Source organism: Schistosoma haematobium, chromosome ZW (genome assembly GCF_000699445.3).
Source record: "Schistosoma haematobium chromosome ZW, whole genome shotgun sequence".
Lineage (NCBI taxonomy): Eukaryota > Metazoa > Platyhelminthes > Trematoda > Strigeidida > Schistosomatidae > Schistosoma > Schistosoma haematobium.
In genome coordinates, this window is record NC_067195.1 from 73,553,069 (window position 1) to 73,571,362 (window position 18,294).

At 36.6% G+C, this 18,294-nt stretch overlaps 1 protein-coding gene across 4 annotated transcripts; it reads left to right on the forward strand.

Moving 5' to 3' along the window:
- Nucleotides 1–2,402: 2,402 nt before the first annotated feature.
- Nucleotides 2,403–18,294, forward strand: PRKAB1_2 (Protein kinase, AMP-activated, beta; the record flags this gene model as incomplete). 4 transcript variants are annotated; one of them, XM_051212277.1, is made up of 6 exons in its annotated part: nt 2,805–2,906; nt 2,951–3,222; nt 6,798–6,897; nt 8,219–8,611; nt 12,742–12,840; nt 14,513–18,294. In XM_051212277.1, the coding sequence occupies 6 exons, from the start codon at nt 2,805–2,807 to the stop codon at nt 14,588–14,590; spliced, it is 1,044 nt and encodes a 347-aa protein (XP_051072438.1). In that variant the 3' UTR covers nt 14,591–18,294. The 4 variants fall into 4 exon arrangements, with proteins under 4 accessions (XP_051072436.1, XP_051072437.1, XP_051072435.1 ...); XM_051212275.1 differs by having other exon boundaries at nt 2,403–3,222; XM_051212276.1 differs by having other exon boundaries at nt 2,403–2,906; nt 12,742–18,294.

The window sequence follows — 18,294 nt, forward strand, 5'->3', positions numbered from 1 at the left end:
CATGGAGCGTTGGAATATCTGAGCAGCGTTTTTCAGTCCGAATGACATCTTTAGAAACTCAAACAAACCAAAAGGTGTTATTATGGCTGTTTCCTCAATGTCTTCTGGTGCCATCGGAATTTGGTGATATGCTCGCACTAGGTCGAGCTTCGAAAAGATGCATTTACCGTGTAGGTTTAATGAAAAATCGTGTGTATGTGGAATTGGGTACTTGTCGGGAATGGTTTGATTGTTCACTCGTCGATAGCCACCACACGGACGCCAATCTTGGTCTTTCTTTGGTACCATGTGTAACGGCAAGGCCCAAGGACTATTAGATGGTCTGATGATACCAAGTTGCATCATATGTTCGAATTCTCTTTTAGCTACTTGCAACTTGCTTGGAGGTAGTCTCCTCGCCCTGGTGCTAATAGGGGGACCGGTGGTAATGATGTGGTGTTGCACCTGATGTGAATTACATTCCTTTTGATACTCTGATTTCGTGATGCACTCGTATTCTGACAGAATGTCATTGAAAACGTTGTTTGCAGGTTTCATTATTCGTACACCATGGATTTCATAGTCGTTGGAAGGTGTACCATCTACCTGTAAACGTGTATTTGCGTCGATTAATCTCTTCTTGGTCATATCTACTAACAAATTGTAGGCACTGAGGAAATCGGCTCCGAGGATGAGTCGTTTGACTTGGGCAACCATGAAAACCCATGTGAATCGTCTTCGGAGTCCGGGGTCTAACATAAGAGATTGCTCTCCGTAAGTTTTGATAATTGATTCGTTAGCCGCAATGAGAGACAGCTTAGTGCTTGTTGTTTTTTGTCTTTGGGAGAGGTGAAGTGGGATTATGCTGATTTCTGCTCCTGTATCGACTAAAAAATCCGGGCCAGAAATGTGATCCCTGATGCGAAAGAGGCGGCTAACTTGTTGGCCGGTAACAGACGCCGCCATTACTGTCTGGCCGGCTCGTTTCCCTGATAATCTGGCTTGTTTGTCGCAAAGTTGCACGGTTTAGTGCAACGACGTGCCTTCTCCCCGAAAGTCGCATGATACCAGCAAGTGTCCGCTGCCCGTTTGGATGACCTATGGAGAGGTCTGGACCTTGATCGCTTTCTCGAGATCGATCTGGCAAGACGAGAGTGGATCGTGGCAATGGTCGCCTGCAACGATGCTAATTGCTGAGTTAAGTGTGCTATTTGTTGCTGAATGTCCAGAGGGGGGATCATAACATCTCTACTAGAGGTTTGTACCGCGTTGATTCCGCGACTATCGGGATATATTTCCATCATCTTATCAGCCATGTCAGCTAAGTCGTCGAGGGTGACAGAGGTTCCTGAAATACCGAGAATTTGTCTAACACTATATGGTAACCTTTGTAACCACATTTGCTTAAGTAGCGTCTCGTCTAATTTGTATGGGCCGGCTAGCTGTCTCATGTGTCGGAGCAACTGTGAAGGTCTCTTATCCCCTAGGTGGCATGAGGTAAGCAGTTGTTGTAAACGTTTTTCGTCTGAGAGCGATGTGCGTTGGATTACTGCAGTTTTTATCTTGTTATAAGGGTCAGTTTCTAGTACGTTGTCAATCAGGTCACCGACTTCCGTCGCTACTTCTATAGGTAGTGCACCGACGACGTGGGCATATTTGGTCGCTTGCGAACGTATACCCCTCGCCAAAAATAGTGCCTCAACTTGTGCAAACCCAAATTTAGGGTTGTTGACACCGTAGGTTGGTAATCTTAGTTCAGAAATAGCGTTGATTGAGTCTAAAACATTATCTTCTGGCTGTGATGAATGAAAGGGTTGGTTGGTGAACTATCTATATCAATAAGTCCACTAGGGGAGTTCATAATGGCCAAAACAAAAATGGTGTCGTGTCAAGTAATAATAATAATAAAAAATATGTAGATATATATAGTAAATGTCTATAAAAAAATCGAGGCTCACCAAATATTTGTGGTGGACCAGACGATATATAAACGCAAAAAGTATCAACAAACTTAATAAAAATCAATAGTAATATTAATATATACCAGTTAAATGTTACAAATACAATAAAAACGGGACTTTACTTAAGTCCGCCCAAAATGATGCGTGTTCAGCTTTAGTCTGGTACAATAAATCCACAGTTATAAATACTGGGTAATTTCCAAACGTGTCGACGAACTCTCCAGTGGTGCAATCCAAAGCAAGGTATGGCGTATTCGCACTCACAGTCTATAAATGTAAATAATATTTATTTTAGATCTCAGTTAACTCAATCAAGAATGAAAATAGAACGAGGAATGTGTGAGAAACAGTGTATTTGCTAGCCAGCAACGGTATGTTACGCTATGTCAGAATCACAACGGAAAGTGTGTTCAGGGTCATTTACTAAAACAGCAGTTACAGTCATTTAATGTTAAATATACATACAATGGAAGGTTAACAAAATGGACACAAATAAAATTGAAAACTATTTACAAAATAAGCTTGTCAGGCCTATCTCCACACTTTCATACCGAGTCATCAACTTATGGAACCAGTCAGCTGGAAAAGTGATGTCCAACCCTTCAGTTGACTCATCCAGTGGAAGACTAGATAGTCTCAAGAGCTCATTAGAAAAGGACAAAAACATGCCATAGGCCTTCTGTTTTCTATACACCTATCTGAATCTATAGTTAATTGCTTTTAGAGACCGCGTGAATTGTAATTGTCGTTACAATTTGGTCGTTATGTTCTGACATTTATGTTGTTTCGGGATTTGGAGATTCGTGGCTGATTTCAAAATCTTTAAATTGTGGGTCTCATATCAACTATACATAAATCAAAATTATGGGCAACTCTTCCAGTGGTCACAAGCGTAGACCATCACTGGACGACGATGTCCTCTCGGGCGTTCTTGCTGGTAAAAGATATGTATATCAAATGTCACATGTAGGTTCATCTCTACGGAGTAGCATAAATTTTACCCATTTCAGGACACCCTTGCCGAAGATTCCGTGATTAGCTTTGTTACTGGTAATTCTGCCGTCCATGCTATTGCGGACCAACTCCGTGATTCCAGACTTTATGACTCAGGCGGCAAACCAAATTTATTCCTTGGAGGACCGGCTCCAGGTCCAGATATGTCAGAAGAAAATCAATCTTTGCAGAGTGTACCAACTGTCTTTAAGTGGGATGGAGGAGGAAAAGATGTTTACATAAGTGGAACATTCAATGGTTGGAGGTCGAAAATCCCGATGGTTAAAAGGTTAGAAATGCATAATATCATGTAAATAATGATAGTTTAATGCGGCTACCTATCTTGGTATGCCTGCATATTTTGAACAGTCACTTTATTGTAGTCAGTATTAAATTTGCACATCTAAAATAACCTCTTATCAAGGCATATTGAGAATCGGCGATAAAAAGTCTATCATAGTTGACCACAAACTACATCACTGAATCAGTTGCAGTTGTTAGATACCTCCCAACAAATGGTTACGGTCCAATTAAGTAGTTTACATCTACCAATAAGTCTGTGTCCAATATCCAGTAACTTCATGTCCCAGTGGTGTATTCGTTTGAACGTTGCTAACATACTCCACCCCACCTCTACAGCAGCCAATGTTGCAGTTCAAGGTTGGCGGTTGTTGGGTTTACATATTACACAACCTTATCAATCCATTCTACGCCTTTACCTGCCACTCGCCTATAAAGTCAACATAACTCACTTCGTGGTTTTAGTATACGTTAGCAATGTTCCATAGTCATAGAGTGATACAGGACCGACTACTGTTTAATATACTCACCTGTCGCTCGGCAGATTTACATCTATTTGTCACAAGCGACATATTTTGGCAGGAAACAAATGAATTCCCGAAATCTGTGACAAAACGTCGGCGGATGATAATACACTAGAATTATTAAGACTTCAACTTTATCACTCCCTAGTTTAGGCGTCTCGGCAGACCAGTCCCGATGTACGAGTTGGGATTCAAAGAGAATGAAACGCACCCCAAACATGTTTGGGTTGTTGCTAAAGGCGACCGAAAGACTATATTGTGTCGGGAGTTCACCAAATAGAACTACTTGATCTGCGTATTCTAAGTCTAGTGAGTCTCCTTGTTATTAATCGACCCCTGAAAAGTTAAGTATCGAAATCTTCACGTCAAATAATATCTTTGACCAAACTAGATAAAAATAAAAGAAGCGAGCAACTCTGACGAACACCACTTGGTGTTATCAGCTCTGATGACAGTTTGCCATAATCTTTAACTCGACTAGTACTATTCAGGTAGAGAGCTTGTACAAGGTTAATGTATTACATCGGCACGCCCTTCAGTGACACCATAAAACCTCCAGATCAACAGTCTAATGCCATCTTAAAGTTAGAAAATACAGCCATTGTTGGGCTTCGTTGGTATCCTTATATCTTTGAATCGGATGAAGAGTGGATATCTGGTCATTTCATTCACGTCTTGTCCCAAATCAACCCGCTTTTCTCAGGCTTACTGTTCCTCAGATCTAGATAACCGTCAGATAATCACTCAGTCTAGTGTATTTAGTTAAACTGATTCGTCTGCAGTTACCACGCGAGGATCTCTATCCTTCTTTATAATCTGGAACGATCGGCGACCGTGACCGGTCATATAGGGCTACATTCAGTGTACAGACTCCAGTTAATACCTCAGCCAATCTAAGTGACAAAACTGGATGACTATCCTCAAACATCTCCAAGGTTAATCCATTAAAGCCATCCGCTTTCCGCCGCTCGGTGCTAGTTATAACCTTTTCGACTTTATTAAGAGTTGGGGAGCTTATTTTGACATTCCATTTAGTTTGTTTGACAAAAGTTGGCAACTAGAAGGTAGTTGGAAGTCAGGTAAACTGTTTCTGTAAGTGTTACGCCCATCGTCCCAACTATCTGGACTGATTGGATCGTAGCCCGTTTATTTATAATATGGTCTCACCAACACTTACTCCCCATGGTGTTAGATCTACCGACACTAGTGTCACGGTCGGAGACGTTATCAGTTAGCTATCAAGGCGCCCAATAACTTGATTGAGGGTTTTACATTACTTACTATTAACCAATTTGGTGGTTGTTCAGTCTTTAGCATTAATCAAATTCTGTCGATCAACTGGAATTCTAAAATTCCTGTCTAATTGAACGATTGCTTTTTGAATGATATCATTCGATGCCTTATCTGATCCAGCTGTTCTAAGATCATGTTCCATTCAAGCTTATTACCTTTAACATCTGTCGTCCCAGAGATCCCATGTCGTGCATTATTTGCCGACACTGAGACTGGTTGGAAAAAGCAGAGAGGTGGTCAGGTTATGGAATGGTGTCGTGGTATGAAATAGAGCTGTACAGGACTGGCTTCTGTTGGTCCTTCACGACCCCCTGGTTGAGGTCCTAGAGTTGGTGCAACACAGTGGCTTGAGACGTTATCAGATATGGTTCAGAATAGAAGCCAGGGGCGATCCTGCTGTAGCTTTATCTTACTTTTTTCATAAAAAATGAACGTAACTTCTTTGACTGAAAGAATTCTTTCTGGTTGTACTTTTGCTAACCGAACTGCCTTCTTTCATTATTATTATTTCACTGTCACACTAATTTTTGTTCGTTATTGTTCTCCTTTTTCTTATTCTCACTTTATATTATCTACCTCTTCACATTCTCATCGTTATTATGTGCCGTATATGTATTTGGTGCTTTTTGTACCAATATTTCTGTTCAAATAAACAAACTTTAACACTTGTAGTTTGACGTATACTGGACAGTATTCAGGCCGGATAGACTAAATGTATTGTATCCTATGCCTGTATTCAAGAGTTCATTTTAGTATTGTGATTCGAGGATAAAGTATTTTGTTTTTAGAATAACAAGATAATTTTGAAAACTGTTATCTATAGGAGGGTAGGAGTAAATACAATTAAACCATTGTGACCGACTGAAATATCTTCAAACACTGGTTGCTATAATCTTCCAGACCTCAACCAGGTTAGTCAGTCAGTCAGTAACAACGTAGAACTTTGTGTGTACGTACATCAGTTCGAGTTGCCATACCTCATTAGCATGTAGATGCAGTTGTCAATTCAAATCCCGTAGTGGTAGTAAGAGTATAAGCAGTAGTCCGAAAGATTAGTTTGAAGATATTATTCAAGGGGTATAATACAGTGAAATAAATTTGGGAAGAAAATAAGGGATAGGAAGAATCTAGAAGATTAGAATTTGGGAGAACACAAAGAGTAGATGCACCTGCGACATTGTAAATGATTTTGAGTCATGCCATTCAGGGTCTCTAACCATCGGTTGCTATCATCTCGCAGTCCCCAACCAGGTAGTCTACACCTACCAACATGACTCAGACCACTTGTCAGTGACTTCATGGATTTGTGCCATGTTTTGGTCTGGCCACTCCTAGCTTTCTCCCAACCTACTCCTACACCAGAAAATATCGCACGTCGGGGCAGTCGGTGGTTGGGCATACGTAACACGTGTCCCAGCCATCTTAACTGATGAATTTTCACTACTTCATCAATTGATTTACCATCGTTACCTAGTACTCGTTTCCTAACAACTGCATTTCTGACTCGGTGGTCCCAGGATATACCTCAACCAGGTAGTATGAACCTACCCACATGGCACAGTCCACTTATCACTGGATCCTTGGATTAATATTACGTCTTGGTTGGGTCACTTCTAACTTTCTCGTAGTGTGCTCCTATCAGTCAGTCCTACGTTGTAGCTCTTATACCATATGAAGCAACCCATTTTTCTGTATACGGATCTCATTTACAGACCGTAAAATCATGTTTATTTTATTTTTATATCAGCTCAAGTAAACACAACTTTTATACGATCATTGATCTTCCTCTTGGTGAACATCAGTACAAATTTATTGTTGATGGGCACTGGAAGCTAGACCAAAACCAGGTTGGTTTCATTTCTAAAACTAATCAAGCTTTATACTTATTTGTTATTTTCGTCTCAATACGGAACTATTTGATACAACGAAATATTTGGAAATTTGCCTCTAAAAGTAATATGGCAGTATTACAAAACAATCCACTGTATTTTTAGTTGTAGCTATTTATTTGATTCCTAATGCATTTTTCCTTGTTTTGATTATTCTACTATGATTGTGTGTTCAGTGACACTTATTCAGTTGATAAAATTCTGTAATCAGTAATCATTGAATCGATACATAACTGGATTAAATTGAATGTAAATTATTCCCTCTGGGGTTATCGATCAATAAAGTTTCTATACAAATTAGACTTTGCCATCCAGTTACCAGGCAAAGCAGAAGAGGATAGAAGTAGCCGCATTCACTGTGTTGAAGTTGGAGTTGCGAAACATTTGCTTAGCTCATCAACGTATCAGAAAAGAATTAGAATAATTGTGATATCAGATTATTTCAGGAAATGTATTTACTCTACTGTGATTGTCCAAAAAATATTTTCTACTCACGAAAAATACAAATTTACTTTAATGTTTTAGTGTAACCTCATTAAAAATTCCTTTTTTAAAAAATAAATGTAAACAGAAAACATTATTAATGGATTTATAAACTGAAAACCGAGATAAATTTTTCACTTGTAAAGCTGTGTGCCAATTTACATCATTTAAGTTCAAATAAAAGCATACAAAGTATCCTGTCTGGACCTTTGTTGGATATTATCTTTAAGGACTTTGCTTTATCAATTTCATTACCTAGCAGTTCACAATTCAGAATAAGAGACAAATAGTTGTGGGAGAAATAAATGTAGCTTATGATTATTGATATTAACTTCTACCAACTATTGTTTCTATGTTGTTATCTACCACCAAATTAGTAAACTGGAAATGTTGAAGTATCTTCCGTCCACATATTATGTAGTGGTTACATCTAACCGAATATCTAAATAAAATAAATTCATTATTCAGTTGATCTTCTCCATCGCCTCCCCTCAGTAAGTTTACGGATTTCATTTTTGATCTTTATTATTTTCACCCGTTTAACAATCGGCCATTGTCCTCATTGAAAGTCTTTTTCAATGTATACTTTCGAGTAAGCTCTGATATTTCATACCTTTATAAGTGTACTCAAAGATTCTGGATTTTAATCAACATGACTAGTAACAGTTCACACTATACACCCGACAAATTTTCAATAACGTTGCATCTGCTAATGTATTCAAGTGTATTTTGTGTCTTTTTGTAAACGACTGAATTAAAATTATTTATTGGTTTCAACATTTTTAAAATTTTGTAGCCTGTCTTTACTAGTCCGACCGGTGTTCAAAATAACGTGATTCAAGTCAAAGAGTCTGACTTTGATGTGCTTACTGCTCTATCTCATGATATGGCCAATTCTCGTGGTGGTAATGATGATCGATCCTCAACCTCACAAGCTATTCCGTTTCAAATCAATGATGGAAAATCTGATGCGCCAGGGGCATCAGAAGCAGAAATTCCCCATGTACCAAGTTCCGGGTCTGGTTCACCACCTGGTGAATACAGCCGCTTTATTCCTGCCACACCATTGGAAGCTTTATCCCCGCAAACTGGAAGTGGAGGATCATTACCTTCACCAGCCATTCATAATAGTTCAAGTGATCCTAAGAAAGCATTAACACCTCCGTTATTACCTCCACAATTACTCCAGGTTACATTTTTTTCGTCATTTTTTTAAAGTGAATAAATGTATTGGCCAATTTAAACTACGCAGCACCATGATACATAACCAAAATTTATCTAGCGGTACATTGATATTGCGTAGTTTAGAACTAATTAGTCCACTGCCATTGTGAAATACAAGTTTACCCAACCGAGTTTCAACATTTATACTGTTGGTTATAAGTCGTTGAACAGAAACCATTTGTCTTTTGTTAAATGATACACCTGTAACCTGTTAGTCAACTATATATATGATCATTTCTGAAAGAATCAAGGCAATCGATCATAAAAACTACTACTCGTTTATATGAATAGATATTTCTATGCAAGTGTAGCCATCACCATAGGGAATATCCCAATTTTTTCAGAATTACTTAAACAAACTAGACTTTATCATAAAAAAGCTAAACTAAGTGATTCCCGAAGTAAATATATATGTAGTTAAGTAAGTAGGTTCTATCGATCTCAACTCGATAGCCTAACGGTTACGTGCTCAGAGAGAGATATTTAGGTCATTGATGCACTTTTTTTGTGAAGTTCCATAGTAAAATGCGGCGGCTGACTATTGGTTCTTAGTTTTCCATAGTTCTCCAATTGACATCAATATATGGCGAAAACTTTATTCGCATTTTCACATCTTGACTGATGGAATAGTTTGGTACATAGTATAATATACTCATAACATTTTGTCTCAGAAAATTACCATAAATCGAATTCTTGTTAAGTGGGTGTAGTTATTATTATGAATTAAGGTATCTACTGGCTCTAAACAATGAATAAGAAGCTGATATTTTAGATTCAAACTCCTGCCAGTCACAAGTTTGAGTAAAGGAGGAGGGTTGGGCATGGGGTCAGTAACCCCATCCCTTAAAAAAACCTTGCTAAAAAGCACATAAATAATTTAAATCTTTTGAACACTCCCTTGGGAGTTGAAGGGTCTTTATTTAGAAGAATTTTGACGCCTCATGATAACCAAAGCAACGATTAACATAGGCACATGGAATATCCGGATAATGTGGGAAACTGGGAGGACTAGTCAAATAGCTAAGGAAATGAGGAGATATAACTTGGCGGTGCTCGGAATAAGTGAAACCCATTGAACCAAAGTTGGACAGAAAAGATTATATTCGAGAGAGATTATGTTGTACTCAAGTTATAAAGAAGAAAATGCTTCGCACACAAGTGTTTGCACTGATTCTGTCCAAAAAAGCCCGAAGAGCAATTATGGGATGGAAATCTCATGGATCCAGGATCATCAAAGCACCATTCAAAACAAAGAATTAAGGGGTCACAATAAGTGATATCCAGTACTATGCTATGTTCGGAGGCCTATGCTCCATTGAGAGTAACAGGCGTAAGTAAGTTGTGTACCTACCATTTATTGCAACGACGATGATAAAAATCAGTTTTACGAGAGACTGTAATCAATCATGGCGGAGTGCTCAGAAAACGAACTAACCATCCTGATGGAAGGCCAGATGCCAAAGTTGGAATGGACAACATTGAGAATCAAGATACCATGGGACGCATGGACTGGCTGAGAGAAAGGAACCATACTACGTTGAAAATACCGGTTCTCGTACGATTGCCACAGTCAAGCAACGTTAGGCTGAGTCAGTACTTTCATGGGTGACTGACTGAGAATACCGGGTTTCGCCGGTTTTCATTTAGCCCTCAAATGCCCTGGGACGGTCAAGGACAAAGAGGGCAAGGCAATCACTAAGATTCAAAAACAGCGAAACAGATAGGTAGAGCACTTTGAAGAACTTTTGAATAAACCAACTCCACTGAACCCACCAGATGTCGAAGCAGTATACCCAGACACTCTTTTTAATGCCACTTCACTAACGATCGAAGAAATCAGGATGGCCATCAGACAATTTAAAAGTGGAACAACAGCAGGAGCTGACAATATACCAGCTGAGGCACTGAAGTCACGCATCTAAGCAACCGCAAATATGCTCCACGTCCTACTCGGGAAGATTTGGGAGGAAGGATAGGTGCTGACAGACTGGTAGGAAGGATACCTCATCAAGGAAAGATCTCATCACGTGTGAGAACTACAGAGACATCACACTACTGTCAATACCGGGAAAAGTTTTCAACAGTGTTGTTGATCAGGATGAAAGATTTAGTAGACCACCCAACTTCGAGATTAACAGGCTGGATTCCGTAAGGATCGGTCGCGCACAAACCAAATCGTGACACTACTGATTATTGTTGAACAATCGATTGAATGAAGTTCGTCCTTATACATCAACTTCTTTGTTTATGAGAAAGCATCTGACAGTGTGGGTAGAATAACCTTATACAACATTTTCGACACTATGGCGTAGTTGAGGACGTCATGAACATCGTACGGAGCTTATACGATGGAATATAGCGCAAAGTCAAGCATGGAGGACAGCTGACAGACGCATTCCAAGTGAGGACCGGAGTCAGACAAGGCTGCTTACTCTCTCTCTCTCTCTTTCTGTTTCTTTTGGTGGTCGACTGGATTATGGAGACCTCCATATCTGAGGAAAAGCTTGTAATGCAATGGACAGCTTGGATGGAGTTAGATGATTCGGACTTGGTAGATGACCTGGCTCGCGTATTCCATACACAGCAACAAATGCAGGTCAAGAAAGCTAATATAGCAGCAGCCTCTGTAGTAGTAGGCTTCAACATACATGATCAAAAATTAATATCTTGAAATTCAACATATAGAGCACTAACCCAATCACACTTGATGGAAAAGCTCTGGAAGAGATGGAAACTTTCACATACCTGAACAGCGTCGTCGATGAACAAGGAGAGGATCTGATACAGGTGTGAATGCAAAGATTGGGAAAGAAAGGACAGCATCTCAACACGTGGAAAGCATGTGGGACTCAAAACAATTGTCAGCCAGCATCAAAGTCAAAATCTTCAGTATGAACGTTGAGGCAGCTCTATTGTATACTACAACTGTCATCATAAAGGTTCAGATCTTTACAAACTATTATCTACTCGAGATGCTGAATGTCTATCGACCGGATACTATCAACAACAACCTAATTTTGGAGGAAACAAAACAAGCTCCCAGCTGAAGAGGAAATTAGGAAAAGACGCTGGAAATGGATAGCGTTTACGTTGCGGAAATCACTCAACTGCACCACGAAGCACGCACTAACTTTGAATTCTGAAGATAAACAGAAAAGAGAAAGGCCAAGGAACACACTGCGTCGCGAGTTGGAAGCAGACATGAAAAGGATGAATAGTAACTTGAAACAACTGGAAAGGATTGCCCAGAACAATGCTGGTTGGAATATCCTGGTTGGTGGCCTCAACCCTACAAACCAATTCGCCATCTTAACTTTGTGCCTGTTTCCAAATTCAGCATTGCTCGCTCGGTTGTTCTGAGAAACAAGCAATGTTTGTAGGAAAGTTATGATAAAAAACCGGTAGCCTACTAATGTCTTCTACTTCCATAAACGATGTTTCACAGCTATAAAGTAGAACAGAGCAGTGAACACGCCCATTGTTTGAAGGATGGACATTTCGTCTTTTCCACAACTAAGACAAGTTGACAAACGCCGGCCGACTTTCTGAATCCGTGCCTAGATTTCACTGAATACCAACATGCCATAAGTTGTAAGAATTCCACGACTTTTCAAGTGTTTGACACATTCTACTACTTCACACCCCACCATTAGTTTAAACGTTGGCCCAGAACAGTCTGAAAGCAGGATTTTGCATTTAGAGAGAGTAGTACTCATCACAAACATGTTTGGATAGCTGCTAAAGGCGATCCAAAGATGTTCGCCAAACAGAACCATATCATATCCATATTCACTGTATATTCACTCCAACGGGTAATTTAAAACTCCAGCTACTTCCATCCACATCTGAAAACGCTTTAACCAAGCCATACAAGTGATGACTAATTATATCTGAAATTAAATTTTGCACAAATCGATCGCAGCAAATTAGCAATCAAAATTCTTAGATTAAATGCCTATTATGATCAACTAAAAATGTTGTAGCATACAAAATCTGTAAAATAAAATCAGTCGATCTTAATTTTGATATTCACCATTCAGACTTATATTTTGTACTCTAGGAAAAAAAGTAACTTATCTTACATCTAATTTTTAGGTAATTCTTAATCGCGATACAAATGTTCAATGTGATCCAAATTTATTGCCACAACCAGACCATGTGATGGTCAATCATATGTATGCTTTGTCTATTAAGGTCAGTGTTATTTAAAACAACATATTTTCTGAGAAAATAACTAATTGTTTGTATTTTAATTTGCTTTTAGAAAATAAATAAATGATAATAATAAATACCATACATATAAACACTTTAATGTGTCGTTTCATGTATGTGTGTTATACACTATTAACTGTGTTTTGTTTTCTTGATATGTATCCTTTTCAGTTGGTCCTCTACTATATACTCTCCTTTTATTCCTGGAATTATTCATTATTTGTGATCCACATCATATTTTAATCGGTTTCACTCTTATTTCTCTGTGTTACTCATAGTTTTATTTAAGTAACTAATTAATTCAAGTCATTTGTCAAGTAGAATACATATTCATGTGCTCTACTTGGATGAAACTTTGAATTATTAGGGCTTTTTTAATTTTCATCTTATAAACATTTCACTGTTAACCATTGATGGTTTCATCAATAATTCTCCTTCCCCCAAACAATTAGTCTGATTTTTAATTACATTATTATTTCTCGTATCCCATGTTACCCATATTTATTCGTTTTCTTTTCAATATCTATTTTAATTGTCAATTAGGAAATCTACAATATCTTACATTGCTTCATCCAATAATTCATTTAATTTGTTGATTGCTGTCATGTCTTAATCTGAATTATCTTCAGTAGGATATTTTGTTTCTTTCAAGACTAGTTACAATTCAATTATCGCGCTCGCTAAGTTGGTTGGTTGGTATATATGCAAATCTGTAGCAATTAATTTGGATTTCTGAAACCTTAACATTGTGCCAAACTTCTTATTAGCTTACTAGATGATCTCATAATAGAGATTTTTGATTTCTCTTATAAAAAATTATCAATTATCCTGTCATTTCAAATGAATTTCGAACCAATGGTTGGAGTGTATAATAATACTGGGATTAATTACAATTTGTATTGTGAAGTTGAACATACTCATGAATTACTGGAAATGATATTTTTATTAATGATAATTATCCAATAAGTTCCGGCTTAAAATTGATTAAAACATTCTACCGAACCAGTGGTAATAAGTTACAGCTTTGAATCCCTCCCTTTACCTATTTCACTTTAGTTAACTGGGTAGTTATACTTGCCTTGACAGAAATGAGTACTCGTTTAAATAAATGGGTTACCTTATTACTATTATTTATGTGAGGACGGCCCACAAGTGAACTGAATGACACTCTAAGAAGCTCAGAAAGAGCCAAAGGCATTCCATCCGATGATCTTTTGGAAGAACATTCCCGAATCTCGATGTATAGCTTCCCTATTAGACAGAAGATAAAAACCATTGTTTACGGATTGAATGACTATAATGATGATTTCGCTTTTACTAAAATCTATAAATACCTGAGATTTTTGTGCCATATTTGGCACTGTTGGAATAACATTCCTCCTCACTGGTCTTCTGTCTTCCCATTTGCAACTTGGAGTGTTCTAGCATTCGAGTGCTCAAGTAGTACGCAGTGTATCAAGAATTTAAGCTCTAGATATAACAGTTTATGAATAATTTTAAAATATGAACTAAACCTAGTCAACTTTAACGATGGATACCGTGAGAGGTCAGATCATTTGTAGACGTAATAGTATTTGTTAACTTTATTTAATAATTCAGAATATTATATATGTATCTATATCCGTTGTTTATATTTCTTTTTGATTGATTTCAGGATGGTGTCATTGTTCTCTCAGCTATAACACGTTACCGGCAAAAATTTGTCTCTACTGTATTATACAAACCGATATAAAAGAAAAATAACAAAACGATAAAAAAAGATGGAGAAGAGTATCCAACTATTTTACAAATCACTTTAAATGCTGCTACTACGATCAGTACTACTAATATCATCCTCATTATCATTATTTGTAAATTCAATCTAATATCGAAATATTGTTGATATAGATCATTAACTTTCATTTATCATTATTTCATTACTATTATTATCATCATCACTATTATTCATTTTTACCATAGAAAACAAGTTGATGAAATTAAAAGTGGATGAAAGAGAGATAGTTAGTAAGTAAGTGAGGCAGTGATAAGCAACATATTGTTCAACATTCTGTTAACATCATTTGAAGAATTGGGCTTTTTGTGTACATTATACCAATTCAGTGTTTGTCTTTGTTAATTCAATAATAATTACCAATATATATTTCTTTTCATTTGTTATTTTTTTCACAAATAATTGTTACTACTATTGTTATTATCTATTTTCTTGTCGATATTTCATTATGAATCTATTGAATTGTTCAATTAATTAATTGATTGATGAACTTTTGTTTTAGAGAATGCTCTAATTTACTCATTCTCTGTTCATCTTTTCCTGTGAAAATAAATAAATCTTGTTAAGTGTTTATTAATACCTATTATCGTTACTATTATTATTACTGACTCCCCGTTCATTACTTTTCTGTATGATACGGTATGCCTCATTATTATCATCAGTAGTCGTATAGATGTATGCATCATTTGAAAGGATGACAATCATAAATTCCATTGTTATTAGATAGATTGATTGATTCACATATCTTATAGTAACTTTTTGTCAATGAATCTCCTGTATTGTTTTTCATTATACTCTCACTCTAGTCTTATTCACATCTCATATTCTCAAATATACCTTATTATTGAACAATCATTGTGTAGTAAGTCAGTCTTTGAGTTCTTTATTTCTAAAAAATGTTAAATCACTATTTCTTTCTTACCAAGTGCCTGTATTTCCATAAATCTTGGTATTAAGCTTAGTTGTTTTTTCAGAAACATCAGTACACATAAATGCAGTCTTCATTCTTACTGTTACTGAAAGTCTGTGTGTGTGTTTGTGGAATTGTCCATTTGTCTCTTACTCTGCCTGTACTAAGTGATGAAGAAAATAAAACGCAACGACATTTCTGGAGAGAAAATATCAACAGCAACGAACCAAAATTTAAGACTGACCAATGTTAACAATATTAAACTTATCTTGTTCAAATTTCCCTTATTTTCTTCCTCCATTACATAAATACATATGTGTGCAATGAAGCATGTAGCAGTCTAATCATTCTGTAATAAACTGCTTTACTAATTCTCCACCACCACGATTATTACCATTTACGTATGTAAAAAAGAAATCTGTGATTTATATATAGTTGAGAATACTCGTATGCCTCCCACTTCATCAACAATAAGTCACATATATTTTTAAACCCACGATACTTGATCAAAAATTCCTAATTCCAAAATTAGAACAAATTAATTCAGAGAAACGTGTAGTTGCCTGTTATTTATGATTTTGATTTATGACTGACGTATATTATGTAAACGAAATATAAGTTTACAGTGTACAACAGTTCGTCAATCTCATACAACTAAAATATTTGGCGATAGAAAATCGTTTAGTATATTTATAGTTAATTGACTTTTAATGGATTGTATGCTGATTGTCACTGAAATATACATGTCGGCTATCCTCGTATATTTTATCGACTTAGCTTGCGTTAGTCAATAACGGAATTAAATAAGTCAAACACGAGAGTGAATTTCGAATACATGTATTTCATACAATTGTTGTTACAGACAAAGAACCAAAGAAGAGAGCGAAACGAAATGACTCGCGGTAGAGAAGGCATTTAAACCAACTCGATTTAATTAGGCGTTAATCGATATTTATAGTTAGACAAAAGTTACAGACAAGTGTTGAGTAAGATAAGAAATGCATACACATACGCTCACGTAAAAACAGTCAAGGCCGATAAACAAATAAGTGACGGTAAAAATGTGACTTGAGAAGAATGAATAGATTGATCTTTCCATAGGATGGACTAACCTACAGACTTATTTATTTCAACATGTAGTTAAAGGATTGATTAAAGGTCTGGTGGCAATGACAGTCACATAACCTTAAAGAGAATACTACAACTAATCAACTAAATGAAAGGAGTTATTGCGAGAAACAATGAGGTAAAATCATTGTTTGGTAAATTATCTGTAACTGACTCAAATGTTTATTATGATAGCCAAAATAGGGAGAACAGTATTACAAACTTATCATAGACACAAAGGTTAGGTTTAATGAAATGCATAGGGTGATGTTTTTCTATCATGAGAACATGAAAAGACTGATATTTTATCCTGATATAGCTGTGAATCACTGATCTTAATCAGTAGGAAATATTAATCAAATCAAAATTTTCCAGATACTTGGTAAATGCATCACTCCTTTTTTAGACAGATTCCGTGAAGAATGTTTCGGAATTGAGTCAGTTGAAAATGAAATCGTTTAGACAACTAGTTGTAAGACCTTCCCCTCATAACACCGAGTAAATAAAACTTCTAAGTTTGGTCCGTAAAAGAGATAACTACATGAATAACGCTTGTTTCCGATTCAAATTCCAATCACTCATGACATAATATTACTAATTATTGACATTATTTTATCATTTGAAATAAAAGACATTCTGGAAGTATACGAGACATGGAAGAAAAGACCGTCTTCCATTCTGTTACAGAAAATTAGGTTCAATCTGGTTCTACTATTTATTCAAATAATTGATTAGCGTATTAATGTTTACACAAAAGATGAGTACGATTATTTTACTTACCTAAAATTTTATACAACTCAGATACATACTTTATTGCAAAATTCGTGCTAATGATACTTAAACATTCACCAGCAAACAACGCGAACTTGAAGAATTCACAAATCAAACTTTATGGTCAGTTACCCGAACAAATTAATTTTTGAAGCCAGTCACTTGTTTAGGTGAAGCATCTCCGTACTGCTTCTCTATTAAGAAGACATACTTGTTAAATACCTGCATTATAAGTGGAAGTCTGAAGTCTGGGAAAGATAGCGTTATTTGTATTGATATGGATCAAGGCCCCATTAAAAAAGCCGTAGTTCTCATTCAACTGAATTTCAATCTGACAAATACATCATCCATCTCATAATAAATTATATCAACATCAACCTAGTACAACTTACTAAATATTGATTTTTGTTAGTGTGGACTACAAACACATCCATCTTTTATAAGCTTATTTTCATGTTTATACAAATCAAGTTCAAGGTTATAGGTATTGGCACATTGTTTATTTAAATACTTTATAGATCTCTTTTAACTAATACATGAACTACTCACCGATTAATTAGTAATGCATTGTGTTTGTCAGCTAAGTTATTTGGAATTTGTGCTTCATGACATATAATATGTCTCTAAGAATGGAACATAACACTCTGCAAACATTCGTTCCAATATCTTTTCTAATAAGTTTCAGTTCTGAGGGTGAGAACGTCGCCATTAAATCACTGACTTCAAAGCCAATTGTCAACCATGCTAACTTCACTTATAACCACAATGTAGCAGGACAACAATTCAATACCGATGATGAAATCTGTTTCAGCACCAACATGTTTCTATCCCACCAGTCATTTTATGTAATTCAGGGATATTAAATTTTACCATAAAA